Source organism: Bidens hawaiensis, unplaced genomic scaffold, assembly GCF_021521415.1.
Source record: "Bidens hawaiensis isolate Kalapana, Puna unplaced genomic scaffold, B.hawaiensis_p1.1 tig00028765_1, whole genome shotgun sequence".
NCBI classification, from domain to species: Eukaryota; Viridiplantae; Streptophyta; class Magnoliopsida; order Asterales; family Asteraceae; genus Bidens; species Bidens hawaiensis.
Window position 1 is genome coordinate 90,756 of NW_027494712.1, and position 18,722 is coordinate 109,477.

General features: G+C 36.8%; 1 protein-coding gene across 1 annotated transcript; it reads left to right on the forward strand.

Annotated features, from left to right (window-relative positions):
- Nucleotides 1-617: 617 nt before the first annotated feature.
- On the forward strand, nucleotides 618-2,849 carry LOC143577682 (exopolygalacturonase-like). The gene is made up of 5 exons (XM_077061446.1): nucleotides 618-731; nucleotides 828-1,053; nucleotides 1,129-1,214; nucleotides 1,325-1,840; nucleotides 2,601-2,849. Exons 1-5 carry the CDS (start codon nucleotides 618-620, stop codon nucleotides 2,847-2,849), a joined length of 1,191 nt encoding a protein of 396 aa, XP_076917561.1.
- The last annotated feature ends 15,873 nt before the right edge of the window (nucleotides 2,850-18,722 follow it).

Consider the following 18,722-nt stretch of genomic DNA (forward strand, 5'->3'; position numbering starts at 1 on the left):
CTGTACGTAATTTCCATAAATTACATTTTATTTAGATCGTGATCCAGAATTAAGAAAGTGCGGACCATGTACACGGCATACGAATTTATTTTACATGATTTTTAATTAGAATAAAAAGAATAGCTTTACTCAAAAGTCAAAACTTATATACCATTAACATTTTTACAATTTTTGTTGGTAATTAATTAAAATTTAGTAAGTATTAAGAGGAACAACAGTGTAAATTATAATAGCATATGGGATATTAATTTCATTTCTTAAGTCTCAACACACATAATACTTTTAGTCGTATGTTTTGACTAAAATAGTTTATATTTTTATACTAGATATTTAACAAATCACGTGAACAAATAAAAATCTAACGGAAGATCACACCTTAAAATGTTGAAAATAAAAAATAGAAAAAATTGAAACTAATTTCTAATTATACATACGCGAAGTATGTGGTTGAGCACCTTTCTTACACACCATATTAAAGCAACCACGATCTCGTTCGATTTTCCAACATCACCTAATAGACACCAAGAAATCGGGTGTTTCATACAACATCATTCATACCATAATAATATCTTTTTGCAGATACAATCATTCAAGCCAAATTCAAAAATATAGCCAAAATGAGATCCATATCATGCCTTGTTTTCGCGGTTTTTGCATTCATAACCATCGTGCAGGCTGAAGTTTTCGACATCACAAATTTCGGTGCAAAGCCGGATGGGGAGATTAGCCAGGTAAATTAATAATTATGCAACATCATGTTTGTTTCTTGCACATTTTAAATATTCTCAAATAATAATTAATTAATGGTTGGCTTTCTTAACATTTAGGCTCTGAATGATGCATGGGCAAAGGCATGTGCTGCAATCGAACCGAGCCAACTGATCATTCCGAAAGGCCGATTTTTGTTGAACGTGGTCGAGTTTAAGGGGCCATGTAAGGCACCGATCGAGATTAAAATCGATGGAACTTTGGTAGGCCCCGAAGATCCTGCGACCATTCCAAAAGGGGTCCAATGGATCACATTTAGCTATGTAACAGGCATGACATTATCAGGTACATAAGTATAACGTTGTAAAAATCTTTATATTTTATAAAGTTTACTTACATTATCATGAAAATTTGTTTCAGGTTCGGGGATGTTAGATGGTGTTGGAGCAGCTATGGCATGGGCAACAAATGTCCCGAAAGCAGCCGTCAAGGCGACCCTTCAATATGTATGTGCAAATAGTATATATTATTGGTTCTGAAAAGAACGTGCCCATATATATTATTTATGTTTGAAAGAATTCACGAATTAACGACAATATATGTTAAACTGACACAGAATCTTAGCTTTAACTTCGTCAAGGATTCTTTGATTACGGGGATAACAACAAAGGATAGCAAACACTTCCACGTGAACTTGATGACTTGCACGAATGTTACATTTGATAACTTCCACGTGAGTGCACCCGCAGAGAGCCCCAACACAGACGGAATCCACATCGGATGGTCGAAAAATATCACGATCAAGAATTCAGTTATTGAAACCGGCGATGATTGTATTTCGATTGGCGATGGATGTGAAAGCTTGAACATTGAAGGAGTGAAATGTGGTCCGGGACATGGTATTAGTGTTGGGAGTTTGGGGAAAAACACTGGTGAGAAGCCGGTAATTGGAGTTAATGTGAAGAATTGCACGTTTGTAGGCACGGAGAATGGTGTTCGGATTAAAACATGGCCTGATTCGCAGCCGGGGGAGGTTACCGAAATGCATTTTGAAGATCTTAAAATGGAAAAAGTTAACAACCCTATTATCATCGAGCAAGAATATTGCCCACATGGTGAATGCGTTAAAGAAGTACGCGTTATATGCATGCATTATTTCTTTTAATAGTAGGTGGTTTACAATTCAGCTATGGGGCTGTTTGGTAGCATTTTAACCGTCATTAAGAGGCTATTTTTTAATGATTCATAATCTCAGACTTAACGTTACCTCTTAACCATTAAAAGATTATGAGCCATTAAGAGGCAGCCTCTTAAGTCTTTTAGGCGTATTATGAAAGTTTTTGAATTTCTAGCAAATTCGCTACCTCTGCAAGGGAACTAATGCAAGTTCTGACAATTTGTTTTGGTGCTTACTGGTGTGGCAGGTGAATTCGGCAAGTTTGCTTGATTAACAAGCTAACTCTAGAGTTTTTCACCAAACTTAATTCACCGCTTACAACTTTTTACCAAACTCTATGGAGTTTGCTTGCCACACAAGCGAACTAGTCAAGTTCACTTACGTGGGTAGCCAACTCATGTGAAATCCAAAAGGTCTGTTTTGCGATTCAAAAGGGGGTAGCGGTGCAGCTTGTTGCCCGCTTGCCTTCTGTTTCGATGTAATCCTAAAGGTCTTTAAAGATTATTAATCTTATTCTATACATAAAATGTGAAATTAAAAAAATAAAAAAAGAAATACTTGGCTGAATCCTAAACCAAAAAGTACAGATATATTATATGGCTATATATTATTCCATGCTTCCAAAAGTTTCTTATATGAATATGCTAATTATCTTATGTCTTATCAAACCGTGCATCTAATCTGGTTCATGTACGTTGTTATGGGAATCATACAGAAACCTTCGCTGGTTAAGGTTCACAATGTTTACATCAAGAATGTTGTGGGAACAGCGAATACACCAGAAGTTGTAAAGCTTAGATGCAGCACGGCCAACAATGGATGTGAGAATGTGCACATTTCTGGTATTAACTTGACATATGATGGTCCCGCAGGCAAAGCAATTCAAGAATGCCATAACTGTAAGCCGGTTTATGAAGGCGAACTTAACCCTCCAGGCTGTACTCCAGCGGCTTCTGCGGCATGATCCAAGTTTCTAGGAGATTGTAATTGTTAGTCTTGCCCTTGATTTTTGTTTGTCTGAATCTCGGGGCATTGATTGTTCATTTTCAACATCATTTTCTTCATTGTATATATGTATTTAATTTAAAATCAATAATTTTGAAGATCCTAGACATCTTGTGATCAAACTTTGATGAATATGATTTCCATGTTCTTTTTCTTCCATTTAAAACATAAATTCTACTAGAATAAATAAAAATCTTTGAGTGCCGTGTGTTCTTTTCTCGGAGCACCTCACATTAGTTTTCCCGCTCATAACAATTAGCCCTTTCTCGAGGAGCCCTCTCTTAACCCATGAACCCGATTCTGTCGTTGGATTAAAGACCAATGATTAAAATCACTTGTTAAACAACACACGTAATGTATAAAAAGCGAAAGCATGTCTTCAATGGGTCTATTGCCTAAATTCTGTATGGGGAATTACTACCACAAACCAGGCACCACACACACTTAGCAAAAACGCTAACCGAATACATACAAGGAGGATTAAGCATCCAAAATAATAAGTTCTAATTATTAAGATTACACGCTTGTAATATGTGAACAAAAGTAAAGTGCTCTTTTTTTTTGAACAACTAACACTCCTCAAACCTTATTTTCGTAGAGGAAGTCCTTAGTGAAAACCTTCATAACCATCCCAACAAAAGGACAATTGTACTACTTTGGATATTTTCTTTGGCCAAAAAATATAATATATATTTCTTATTAATTAAATCACCTCGTTTTCCTTAGATGTTTCAGTATTACTTTTTTTTTTTTAAAATAAATGAGGCAAACACAACATAAATCAATTTTGGTTACAACTTGATTCTTGCCAAGGGGCAATTAAATTCATTTGGAGTCCCCTAGGGGAAAGTGTCTGTCATACTCAACTAATTAAGCCCCACTATTGTAGTATTTTATTAAAAGAAAAAGGGACCAAATTAAAATCTACCCCTTTACATTCTAACGCGAGCCCCATTGGTATTAGGTAATTGGTTCACAAAATCCAGGGCTAAAATCTAAATCCAAATTTGAGGTTACAAAATTGCAACACATTAGAAGCCCCTAAATTAGTATATCAATAAGATCCAAATTAGTATATCAATAAGATATTTCTTACTATTGGTTTATTCATATTATTATTTGTTCAAATTATATTTAGTCTATGTTTAATAACTATTTGATGCTTAATGTTAAGTGAATTAGACTAGGTATTGTGGACCGCTAACGGGAGCCGCGAATGAGTAGCGCGAGTCATGTAGATGGCGCACACCACACCGCCACACGTGATTGTATGCTGCGAACAGAGCCGCGAACCGGTCCACGAGAGGAATAAATCTGTTGGGTGGGAATTCCTCGTGGAACATGCCATGACCGTCGAAAGCATTAAAAGAATAATTAAACTTTCTATATAAATTCATATTCACACACATTATCACATACCTCATAATATACAACAAAAACTCCCTCTTTCTACTCATTTTTCTATAATACACCCAATAATAAACTAAAAATGCAAAGGAATTCGTTTTCTTCCTCCAATTCTTCGGAGAAAGACGGCCTTTTTTTTGAAGTGGGGAGTATAACGATTAACCTGTTGGTTGAACGGTTTCAAAGACGACAATGGCTAACAAGACAACCATCTCTTGATCGTGATCGAGTGGACACTAACGAAACTTTGGTACGCCACTATTTTAGCCCTAATCCCCTTTATGATGAACACCATTTTAGGCGACTATTTCGAATGAGTAGAAAACTATTTATGCGTTTAGCAAATATTTTTGGGATCGGTATCCTATTTTCAACAAAGATTAGATGCAAGAGGTAGACCCGATTTTACCAATATGCAAAAATGTATATCTGCTCTTCATCAACTAAGGTATGGACTTTCGTCAGAATTAATGGATGAATACCTAAAAATGTTTGAAAATTACGCGAGACTCGTTTCATTTTTTCCATCAAGGGTGTGTGTGTGTGTGTACATATACATATACATATCACATGGCTTCCCTAAAATGGTTAGTAGCATCAACTGAACGCATGTTGGATGGGATATGTGGCCAGGCAAGGTCAGTTCCATCATGGTGATCACCCCGGCCCCACTATTATACTTGAGGCAGTAGCCTCCCAAGATCTTTGGTCATCGCATGCATTTTTGGATGTTGCCAGATCAAATAACGACATAAATGTCATCGAACAGTCACCAATATTTGATGACATTATTGACGAGATTAAGCCCACCCAAACGTTTTATGAAAATGGGGAACAATTCAAGCATGGCTACTACCTGGTTGATGGCATTTACAGCAAGTGGTCGATACTTGCTCAAGCTTATGCACCTTCAATTGAAGAAAAATGGAATACAAAGAAGCAAGAATCAGCATGAAATATACTGAAAGGGTTTTTGGAGTTCTAAAGAAAATTTTTCATTTGGTTACGAGGCCACTACGAATTTGGTCAAGGGAGAAAATACTTGATGTTGTCGACAGTTGTCTAATTCTGCATAACATAGCGAGGACCAATGTATGGTCATTAATCAAAACTTCCAAGGTAATGTCCCACGAGCCAAATTGACAATCACTAATGAAGAAAAACTCCAAAATTATCCTAATGATCTTGTACTAGACTAGTATTATTTGTTGGTTGTAATATTTGTATTTTAATGTAATAGTAATTAGTTTACAAATTAGAAAGAAAAAAAATATTAAATGAAAAAACAAAAAATTCGTTGAAGCCTCTGTTCGCCTGAACCACAACAGACTCAAGTAGCTTCAACAAGTGGAGAATCAGCGTCTAGTCAGCACTGCATGACACAATATTACTGAATGAATCTAGAGGAAGGCTTCAACGACAACACACAGTCATTTGTTATTGAAAGAGTAGGAAGCTTTGTATTTTTCGAACAACTACTTTCATTAAAAAGACATACCTAGCAAGCCGCTAAGAGCCGGAACGAAACAACATTAGTAATCAAAATCACACCAATCGGTCCATGAAAACGAGTTAAATGAGGACATGTTTTAATCCAAATATAGCCCAAAGTTTTAGTATTCTTCACCACTTCGGAAGCCACCAGAGTCTTTCCCGAAAAGATAACCTCATCCATCACCAACAAAATACACCAATAAGCCGTCATTAGAGTACCATTTAACGCATTCTCTTTTCATTTCAAATGAGAGCTTGGGCATGTAACATAATTAAGTCCCGGCCGATATAAAAAGTGAAGACCAGGGGTATCCTACTACATGAGCTGATCAAACTCCAAACCGACGAGGCTATATTACACGAGATAAGTAGGTGATTGGAATTTTCAGGGCATTCTTCACATAAACCACAGATAACCGAGGGCACTAGGATGGAACGAAACATTGTCCTTCCCTAGTTCTCACACCCCAATCTAGGGCCTAGGCGTGTGACCACAAGTTGGTACTTGTTTTGTAAATATATCATAGTTTAAGGTTGTAAAGCGGAAGACTTGATTAAAATATATTATATTCCAAAGACGGGGATTAGACACCCGATTGTCGGTACAAAAGTGTTTGAAGCTAAGAAACCATAATTTACATTATTTTACTATCAATATCTCCATCTGAGCCATCAGATCATCTAATGGATGGTCACCATCTCCAATCACCTATTCTTCGCTACATGTAAAATAGTTTATAAAATATGTCAGTAACACATACTGGTGAACACGTTGACACAAAACATTTTGATACTCAATTATCCCCTCGAGACATCGTAGGCCTCAGCCCAACATAGCATAGGAAATAACCAAGTTCTGAAAGTCTGATGTACTATTATAGACTTCAGCTCAACTCGAAACCGCTCAGCGAACACTGCAGCGCTTAAGATCGTAGCCACTACCTATATACACAAGATTATCCCAACTCGAACATCATAGGTCCGGCCCAACGTGGCAGAGGCATAATCAGGAATGGTGCGGTGTGCCCACCGTTTACCCACATATGCAAGGATCTAGACAAACGTATATGAAAGCCTGAGGGCCAGTGATTACCTTTGTTTATAAAGTTTTAAAGATACATAATCCCATTGCAAACATTTAAAGACTTTATTTATAAACTCGTAAAGAGTTTGGATGTATTCACCTTTGTTCTTTGATCAGTGTGCCTTACTGATTTATGATTTCTTATTACCTCGGACCTATAGTACGAGAATAACATTTTATAAATACTAGATCAACGATCTCGCTTCAGACCTTTAGTCTGTTTGCATAACCTTTACCTTGATATTCATTTCTTTATAAAACATAAGGATCTCGGTCCCTTCTTTGTTCATCATTTATACACTGCGTTTCTTCTTCATGAAGAAACGTATATATCGAGTTTCTTCTTTCATAAGAAACATTTATAAAACCTTTATATAAAATAAAGAATTATATTTTATCTATAACCTCATCTTATGAAATCTATATTTCACTTATTATTATCAAGGTGCGGGCTATATATTCGACTAGGATCTAAGCCATATAAAATAATCGGGCATAACTCCTACCTTGTATGGCTTGTTTTTAAGAAATGCCTAAGCTTGACGCAGCAGCACTTCTACATGTTGGTGGGTAATCGAGGGACTAAACGAACAACACTTCCTTTATCCGTTGTCTCTTAGACTATCTTAGGCCCAGACATTTGATTATCTCCGTTTCAGACCAACATACAGGCGTTCTACATTTTCGTCCATACAATGCTTCAAATGGTGCGACTTGAATATGTAACACCGTGTAAATACCCCATTTGATTTTTGGCTAAAAATACCAAATCTAAAAGTTAAAGGACTGAAAATGGAAATTCTGGATTTCATGCATCTTCGCGCAACGCGAAGATAAGACTGAACAACTTCACGCTACGTGAAGTTGCAAGCACGCATTTCAAGAATGATGAATTTAGCGTGACACGAAGTACTCCTTCGCACGACGTGAAACTTGGTTAACTAATCGAATCCACGTGGCCTACCACATGTTGACACGTGGCAGCACGGGATTGACATGCATGGATTGTGGCACTAGAGCAGCTCGCGCAACGCGAAGCATCTTCGCGCGACGCGAAGATCCACTAATCGCAACTATAAATAGGCAGCTACGGGTTCAAGCGTCATTCATCCCATTCTCACTTCACTTTCACATCGTTAACCTAGGAAGGCGTGCCAAGGTGTTCCGAGGTTCCGAGGGCTTGTTTTCATGAAGAAACAAGGTGCCGAAACGCTGCTAACAACCCGCTGTTCTATTTAACAAAGCACTGACTGATGAACTGCCGAATTTCCTTGTTCTTGTTTCCGAATAGCCGATTAGGTAGGAGTTATGCTATAGTTACTTTATTATATAGTTACTTAGAACTTAGTAATGATTATAGTCGTTAAACTGTAAATGTTTTTCAAGTAATGTTTTATAAAGTAAAGACGTTGCTTCCACAAGAAGTAATGTTATCAAAACTATATTTTAACGGGCATGTAATAACCGGAAGGGGGATATCATTAGTAGACTCTTCTTGCCTAAGGTAAGTAATTCGTACACATCCCAATCAACCGTAGGACCCGTTTACTTACCTAGAGAAGTTTGCCAACGTAATAGACTTTATTAGGCCAAAGCGTGCCATACCAAACGTATTTTCATAAAACGACTATAACTCTACTAAGGTTAGGTCAGACCTAAGAGTCTGCTGACCAGACCTCAAGTCTGCTGAACTGAATCAGACTTCAAGTCTGCTGATCGGACCTCGAGTCTGCTGAACTGAAACAAACTTAAAGTCTGCTGAATAAGTTAAGATATATCAACTAGGTACTTATGCATACCTATTACAAATATAGGTTAATAGCATACTAAGGAAAGAAGTTCGATATCACCAAACTGACAACATGAGGTGAACACGTTAAACCTTTTATGGTCTGAACTGATTTTACTCTTGTAATAGACAGGTTGTTTATTGCAAAGAGTCTGATAAATGTTTGCATGAGATTATATGTCTCTAAAATCGTTATAATACAAAATAGATAATAAAAAGCAACTCAGACCGAATACACATGTGTCTGGATCCATATATAACTGATAATTGACATACAAAACCAAGTCAGTCATAACCAGTTCTCCAACAGGGTCACATAGCCTAAGGGAAGGTTTTATCCGAACAGGGACTATGTACTCGGGGAACCTTTGAATTGTGTGTGTAGGGCAGTGGTACAAATCCCGAGAATGACAGACATTCCTGCTGAGTTTGTGAAACAGAAAACTATATTTGTATTTAACGACTGTTATAAACTTTTTTATCGAGTCGACGTTTTACCAGCAGATAGCTTACGTGTTTTTCCACCCATGCAGGTAATTAAGTAATGAAGGATGATATACAAGTATTAGAATCATGATGATAGAAGATCGCTTGTGATGGCTCTGTTTTTTAATATAAATCCTTGTAAGAATAATAACACTGTTTTGTAACCGAAAACTTGGGTATTTAATTCCCAAGAGTTTTGCAATGTAAATTAATATTTTAATCTATAAAACTTCCGCTAAAATGAACCCGCTACTTTGATATATTTATAAAACATGTACCAACCCGGGACGTCGCTCCTAGGCCCTGGACCGGGGTGTGACAGAATACTTGTGTGATAACTATTGTTATACGAGATATGCTCGGAGCATATCTTCAAGCGTTTGAATTGTTCTTTCACTCTGCCCATCAGTTTGAAGATGATAAGTAGTGCTAAGATTCAACTAAGTTCCTAACGATTGTTGGAAACTATTCCAGAAATGAGACGTAAATCTAATGTCTCGATCGGATATGATAGATAATGGCACACCATGTAACGCTACGATATTGTTTACATATAATCGTGCCAATCTATCCATAGAGTAATATTCATTGATAAGTAAGAAATGAGCAAATTTAGTTAACCTATCAATAATGACCTAGACAGCATTGTGCTGTCAGGTAGTCTTAGGGAGTTTCATAATGAAATCCATTATTATCCTTTCCCATTTCCAAACAGGAAGTTTAGGTTGTTGAAGTAAACCTGAAGGTTTTTGATGCTCGGCTTTAACTTGCAAACAAGTTAAACATTTAGCTACATACAGAGCAATATCTCTTTTCATTCCATTCCACCAGTAGTTTGGCTTAAGATTTTGATACATCTTATCACAACCGGGATGTATCATATACTTTGATCTATGAGCTTCACCCATAACTCTTTCACATAATTCACCAACAATCGGTACCATATTCTGTTTCCAAGTCTGAGTACGTCGTCATCTCCTTTGACTAAGATATCAATTGTACCATTACGCTTTTCTTTAGAGATTTGGTTTTCTTCGATTGCTTTCTTCTGAGCTTTCTTGATTTGTTCGATTAGATCTATTTGTAGTTCTAATCTCAAGGCTCGAACTCTCTTGGGTTTCTCACGTTCTTTCCGACTTAATGCGTCAGCTACTACATTTACCCTTCCCTCATGATAGATGATTTCACAATCATAATTGTTTATGGTTTCCATCCATCTTCTTTGACGCATGTTAAGTTCTTTCTGATCAAATATATGCTTTAAGCTTTTATGATTAGTGTACAAGATAAACTTAGCTCCATAGAGATAGTGTCTCCATAACTTCAAAGCAAAGATTATAGCACCCAAATCTAGATCGTGAGTCGTATAATTCTTTTCGTGTACTTTCAATTGATGAGAAGCATAAGCTATTACGTTCTTTCTTTGCATTAGTACACAGCCCAAACCTGAATGAGATGCGTCACTAAATACAACGAAATCTTCTGTACCTAATGGTAAGGCCAATCTACGTGTGTTGGTAAGCTTTTGTTTAAGTAAATCAAATGCTTCTTGTTGCTGGGTTCCCCATTCATATTTAACATTCTTTCGAGTTAATGAAGTTAAGGGAACTGCTATGCGAGAGAAATTCTCAATGTATCTTCTATAATATCCAGCCAAACCTAGGAAATTTCAAACCTCGGTTGGCGATCTAGGAATCTTCCATTCAGCTATCGTTTCAATCTTTATAGGGTCTACTTGAATTCCATTTGTGTTGACAACATAACCAAGAAATTGTACCTCACGCAGCCAGAATTCACACTGGAAAACTTTACATACGATTTCTCATTTCGAAGTAGTTCAAGAAATATCCTAAGATGAACGTTGTGATCTTCTTCCGATTTAGAATAAATAAGTATATCGTCGATGAATACGATTACAAATTTATTTGAATAAGGCTTACAAATTCTGTTCATCATATCCATGAAAGCGGCTGGGGCATTAGTAAGTCCAAATGGCATTACAGTGAACTCATAATGTCCATACCTTGTCCGAAAAGCCGTCTTTGGAATATCTTCTTCTTGAACCTTTAGCTGATGGTATCCAGAGCGTAAATCTATTTTAGAAAAGAAACTCGCTCCTTAAAATTGATTGAACAAGTCATCAATTATAGGTAACAGATATCAATTCTTAATAGTTACTTTATTCAAGGCTCTATAGTCGATACACATCCTCATGGAACCGTCTTTCTTTTTGACAAATAATATCAGAGCTCCCCAATGTGATGAACTTGAACGAATAAATCCCTTTTCTAACAATTCATCTAATTGTTCCTTCAACTCCTTCATCTCTGTTGGAGCTAATTGATATGGGAAGTTGGCTGTTGGAGCAGTTCTAGGCATCATACCTATTCTAAATTCGACTTCTCGATTGGCTGGTATACCTGGAAGTTCATCTGGAAAGATTTCGGGAAAATCGGATACTATAGGTATGTCTTTGATTTCCTTAGGTTTCGATTCTTCTGTAACATAAGACATGAATGCTAAACATCCTTGGTTTAAGCATTTGTTAGCTTTAATCATGGAGATTATGGTAACTTGACCAGCATCTTTGTCACCCACGATTTGAATTATTCGCTTGTTAGGGGCTTGAAATTCTATGGTTTTCTTATTGCAAATGATACAGACATGGATATGGGATAACCATTCCATACCTAGAACTACATCAAAACCAGCTAATGTCATGGGTAATGATTGTACAGGTATGACATAGCCTGCCAACAAAATTTTTTTGTTTTCTAAAGTTTCGGAAATTTTAACTGCCTCACCACTGGCTGTCCCGACGTTTATAGTTTTATTTAATTTCTTTAAATGTTCGTTTAATAGACTACAAAACTTATAATCTATAAAACTTTGATTTGCACACGAATCAAATAAAACTCTTGCATACACGTTATTAACTAAGAACGTACTGGTGATGGTGTCCCGTATGTCCGAAGCCTTCTTGGTGTCAAGTACAAAGACTCGAGCGTTTCCCTTTTTCCCATCATTTTTTGTGCCACTTCCTCCAGCACCTCCATCATCAATGTTTCTCTTTGATCATTTAAAGTTGAGATGTCCCATCTCCTTGCAATTGAAGCAAGTCATTTTGTTCTTCCAACAATCAGCTGCAACATGCCTTGGCTTTTTGCATGAATCACAAACTACCGAAGTAGATGCGGCAAATCGGCATCGACCATTATGATGTCTTTTGCATATTTTGAACAACGATTTATTAGAATTAAAATCTCCTCTTCTTTTATCAAATTCTTTTCCCTTGAAACGAGTACTTCCTTTTCCTTTCTTTTCATTCATTGTATTATCTTTCTTATCCTCTTTCTTGTCGGATAAGACCACTCATCAAATAGCCAGCCAGTTCCATGTCGGAATCGGCGGTTTGTGGCAAATGAGACCTTACCATGTCTCAGATATCTCTCGGTAAACCCCAAATGTAGCGGGTCATCTTGCTCGACTCGAGTGTTACCAATTGAGGCACAAGCCTACAATACTCTTGAAACTCTGTATTGTAGTCTTTTAGATTAGTTTCGACCACCCTGTGGTTGGGGAACTTAGTTTGATTAAGTCTGTCTCATGAATTGGATATAACTTCTGCATAACCAAACTTTTAAACTCCTCCCATGTCAATTGATACATGGTTCTTCACCCCTTCGACATCAACAGAGTGTTCCACCACACTAACGCTTCCCCTTTGAACATTTGTGATGTGTACTGAATCTTTTCTTCTTCGGTACATTTGCTTATTATCATGATCTTTGAATAAACAACCTTTGATTCTCAATTTCCTTTAAAGTTTCGATTGAAATCTTCACCATTAGTTGAACCTTGATCACTTTCTTCACCTTGGTGGATAGGATTTGAATGGGATTTAGATTTGACAGTTCTACTGGACTGTCGGATTTCACTCTTATGAACCGATTTTTCTTTCATGTTTGGTAGCAAAGTATTCATTGCATTTATCATTTCTTGCATTTTTATCATTACCTGCTCATGGTTCCCTTGAGCACGCTCAGTTCTCGTTCAGTTGCTTCTTGAGTTAAAAGCTTCCTTGTTTTGCGAAGGATTATTTAATTCGACATTCGGAAATTATAATGAAATTGATTTAGAACCAAAGATTTTATTCATATACCGATAGACAACACATCTTACAAACCAGAATATTTTACAAACAAATGATAACTAGTACAAGTACGACAGACTGACACTGAAACAAACAATACAAGTACAACGGAATAGGATTCCTAATCCTTCATATAGTTTTTGATCATTTTCTTTATTTTACTACATTTTTGTAGTAACTTGCTTCCACTTTCTTTCTCTTGCTACCTTTAGTAGCAATCTTTTTCCTCAACTCATCAGTTTCATGGAATGCTCGGTCAATATGTTCTTCTTGGGATTGAGGTATGACATTTGGATATACATATTGAGGTGATGGATCTCGATATCCCATCATAACAATGTCATAGTGATTCTTTGGGTATGGTGGTAGGGGACTTGATTCCAATAGTAGATTGTAGAAAGCTTCTGCAGCTTCTTCTTGTTGCCTTATTTCATCCTCTTGTTCTGATATGGTAGGAACAACACCAGTATAATGTGAGAACTACTTGGAAATCCTTGAACATAAGGATCCCGTGAATTATAGTCATAGGGAGTAGGAAATGATGGATCTTGACAACCAGAATCTTCAGGACATTCACATCTCATGTATTCTGAACATAAGGACATTTACTTTCCTCACTTTTCTCCTTGGAGGTTTCCTCTTCCAGATCTTCTTCTGATTCCTCCTTGGAATCAGTTTCCACATCAGCTTTATTTAAATCTATAGTCACCTTCTCTAGAGGTTGCATTACCCTCATCTTGGGTCTCCTGGATGGACCTGCAATGGAATCAGTTTTGGAATCTGTTGGGTTATAGATTGGAGTTCCAGCATGCCATCTACTTTGGTCAGAGTGACACTGAATCCAACTGTATGTGCCTTGCTCAGGTTTGGATTTGATTGATTCATCAACTTCCATCTTGTCAGACTGGTTGGCATTTTCTTCGTACCGGGAAAATATGTTGGTTGGCTTCCATAAGGTACTATAGGTATAACATGTCGGTCCTGACTGAAGAAATCAACATAGTAGCTATCACTTTCATCCCCGGGAGGAATAGCGGGTTCTGGAATATTTGCCCTTCTACGTCTTGGCGAAAAGTTTCCATGTACTTCTTAAATGACAACATCTATTAGGATTAGAATAATGAGGGATAGGAAAGAATACCAACCTATCTTATCCCTATAAAATAATATAATAACGTATTGATACTTATCTCTGATCAAAGCTTAGGAAATTATCATATACATAATTCTCTAAAATCGATGGCTCTAATACCAACCTGTCACACCCCAATCTAGGGCCTAGGCGTGTGACCACAAGTTGATACATGTTTTGTAAATATATCAGAGTTTAAGGTTGTAAAGCGAAAAACTTGATTAAAATATTATTATATTCAAAAGACGGGGATTAAACGCCCGATTGTCGGTACAAAAGTGTTTGAAGTTAAGAAACCATAATTTACATTATTTTAATATCAAAATCTCCATCTGAGCCATCAGATCATCTAATTACCTGTAAAATAGTTTATAAAATACGGCAGCAACACATGCTGCTGAACATGTTGACACAAAACATTTTGATACTCAATTATCCCCTCGAGACATCGTACGCCTCGGCCAATGTGGCTTAGGAAATAACCAAGTTCTGAAAGTCTGAGTTACTATTATAAACTTCAGCTCAACTCGAAACCGCTCAGAGAACACCGCAGCGCTCGAGCTCGTAGCCACTACCTATATACACAAGATTATCCCCACTCGAACATCGTAGGTCCGGCCCAACATGGAGGAGGCATAATCAGGCGTGGTGCAGTGTGCCCACCGTCTACCCACAAATGTAAGGATCTAGACAAACGTATACGATAGCCTGAGGGCCAACGATTACCTTTGTTTATAAAGTTTTAGAGATACATAATCCCATGCAAACATTTACACACTTGATTTTTAAAGTTGTAAAGAGTTTGGATGTATTCACCTTTGTTCTTTGATCAGTGTGTCTCACTGATTTATGCTTTCTTGTTACCTCGGATTACCTCAGACCTATAGAACGAGAATAACATTTTATAAATACTAGATTAACGATCTAGCTTCAAACCTATAGTCTATTTGCATAACCTTTACCTTGATATTCATTTCTTTATAAAACATAAGGATCTCAGTCCCTTCATTGTTCATCACTGATACACTATGTTTCTTCTTCATGAGGACACGTATGTATCGAGTTTCTTCTTTCATAAGAAACATTTATAAAATCTTTATATAAAATAAAGAATGATATTTTATCTATAACCTCGTCTTATGAAATATATATTTCACTTATTATGATTAAGGTACGTGCTATATACTCGACTAGGGTCTAAGCCATATAAAATAATCGGACAGAACCGCTACCCTGTATGGCTTGTTTATAAGAAATGCCTAAGCTTGACGCAGGCAACACTTCTACTTGTCGGTGGGTAATCGAGGGAATAAACGAACAACACTTCCTTTCTTTGCACGTACTTCGAGAAACGAACGTCGGAACATCCGGGTCTTGGCACATATTTCGAGAATATATGAGTGTATAGAGTTGTGATGAGTCAATGGGTTTCATCCCATGGCTGCCTATTTATAGACTTGAAATGGGTTCCTTCGCGTAGCGCGAAGGACCACCTTTTTGTTCGTTCGAGTCGCGCGAACGGCTAATAAGCCGCCTCAGGTTTCGTTTGTCTTTCGCGTAGCGCGAAGCATCCTTTCGCGTCGCGCAAAGTAGACTAATAGGTCTTGTGAGTTGACAACTAGACATATCATGTGTCACCATGTGGTAACACGTGTCCTATGACGTGTTGCCATGTGTCATTCAACAACACGGTTACATCATTGCTACTTCGCGTAGCGCGAAGTAACTGTAGTCAGTTCTTCGCATCCCTAAACTTTTGTAGCTCCTCACGTCTTGATTTAACTTCCATTGTTCAAAAATACTAATGCGGCTCTTAAGTGGCAATGCGAGCGTGCGAAATGCAAAGTGAGCTATCAAAGCACCACATTGCGCCGATGCTCGAGCTCGTGCGCGTGCGTGTTGGGTGCTTCGCACCCTCCGCTATGACCACTGAGGGTGGTTAGCCACATAGGAATATTACTATGGAAACTTTTTTCCTTATAAAGAGCTTCCATTTTCTTCTTTCTTTCCATGTGGGATGAAATTTCCTTCCTTATTTCCTTAACATAAGATGCTTTCATTTCTTTATATTATTTTTTCCATTACTTGTCTTGAGAATATTTTTGGTCCTTCATCTTTATAAATTTATCAAATTTGGACTGAAATTTTTAGGATGTTACACTAGTCGCCAGCCTATCCATATCCGCCTTACACATGAACACGCTGATCTTCTTCGTGACCCAATTATAATGTGCTTGTTCAACTTATGAGGTTAAACTCGTTGTAGTTAATATAATGTTATTGTGGTTTGGTTCCCGATTTTGTTACTCAAAGTAATGTTACACCTGCCATGTACACTACAAATAAATGTATTTTTTACCAATCGTATTTAACATGATATGTTGACCCTTCTCCCATGACCAATTTTTGGTTCTCCCTTACGAAAATTGTTGGATCTGTAATTGATTGCCCATTAGACGTCACGAACTCACGAAGGGCGCTTCCCTACCCCTTAGTCCTCGTTAAGAGAGTGATGCCCCCTTGAAATTATATGCGGTCGCTTTATTCCCTTTAACCACCATGTTAAAAGTTCTATAAATTAACAATCTTTTACTAGACACCTCCAAATTTGTAAGAGTTGTAACTTTTGCTTATATGTATTTCTCGTTTATTTAAACAAATCTAGCTACACAAAAGTGACCTTCATAAAATTAAATCATCCCGATATTTATATGTGTGCCTACATGAGTATTTGTTACTAGGATCGAGTGTGTATATTGTCACACCCCAACCATGCTGGGGCACGAAACAGTTTGTATCATAGCTCAAAAGACACTAACGTAATTACACGTGCCAATATCTAAATTATTTCACTTCATATAACAATCAATACACGAAAACATAACATGGTTTCAAAGGAAAGAAATAAACAATACGATCGAAGACTTAAAAGTAAATTGTTCTTTATTCATCATTGCAACCTAAGGACCAATCTATTCTTTATTCTCTTGCTTCATCCCATATAGCTAGCTACCTGCGTTATGTGATGTGCTAAAAGTAGTTATAAATTTATTAACTAAAATTATGCTAATCTAGATACTAAGTAATAATTCTAGACTCTTAACTTAACAAAAATTACTAACCGGCAAGTGAACCGGTCAGCTCTAGTACAGCTAAGTAAGTCCAGATATCGAACCCATGAGACTCTTTAAATTACGTAAACTAGCTAAATTAGACTCGACTAAACTGACATGACTATTTATTTATATTTGTTTTGGGGGGGGGGGGGGGCATTTTACTAAATTACTAATTTTAAACTAATTAAAACTAATTAATAAAACTAAATATGGCTAAACTTAGAACTTGAACTTAATTCAGATGATGATGGAAAAACCACCTAGACTAGAATTCCTAATGCATTAATTATCAAATGGTAGGAAAATGCTATGTTATGGAACTGGGATATTAAATTATTCACTTAAGGGGAAACCGAAAAGAACCCTTGACCCTTCTCAAGAAGACACCTATGGAATCCTTATAAGCTATTAAAATTACCAGTTTAATTTGACTCGCTTACACTCACTAATTTATTTTATGACAAGTACCTCTGTAAGAAATCCTACCTTATAGCACGGAAATCAAAGATAGTTTAAAGCATTCACTCGACTAGATAAACATGGCTGAAAAATCAAACCTAGACGGACTCTTTACGAAGAACTAAATCTTGCAATCTTAAACAACCACGACTTATCATATAATCTATCACCTTACAGCTATTTAAATTAGCAGCACGCTTAGATTTAATTCATTATATAATATCGTTTCTATGGTTTTAATGCATACAACCACAAACTAGTCAAAACACACAGTATGTGACCTAACGGAATCCTATTATATGACAGACAATCACCAAGGAAACTGTGAAACAATAAAAACTTATCATTCAATTCTAAGTACATACACGCATCGAATGAATAACAATAAACTGTTTATTTGATCATAAATCCATAAACGAAAACAAAATCTAAACCAAAAGCAAATGTCAACACAAGTTCATCATAAACCTAGGCGGCCTAGAACGTTTAGCCTAGCATTATTAAATTAAACAAAACAAAAGATGGAATTCATGGTGAAAAATAATAAAGAGCGACCCGCTTCAATAGTATGTCACTGTATGATTCCGAGCCTTCCAAAGCTTCAAAAACTACAATCTTGAGCTCCAAATTTCATGTCTTGCAGCTGGTAATCGTCAGGTTATGTTTAGGGTTAAGTTTAAGGGTGTTTATACAGTGTTCTGGGCCCAAAACT

Coding starts and splice junctions, on each gene's coding strand:
- LOC143577682 (XM_077061446.1), top strand. CDS start 618: ATGAGATCCATATCATGCCTTGTTTTCGCGGTTTTTGCATTCATAACC. Junction 732..827: donor CGGATGGGGAGATTAGCCAG/GTAAATTAATAA, acceptor CTTAACATTTAG/GCTCTGAATGATGCATGGGC. Junction 1,215..1,324: donor TCAAGGCGACCCTTCAATAT/GTATGTGCAAAT, acceptor AAACTGACACAG/AATCTTAGCTTTAACTTCGT.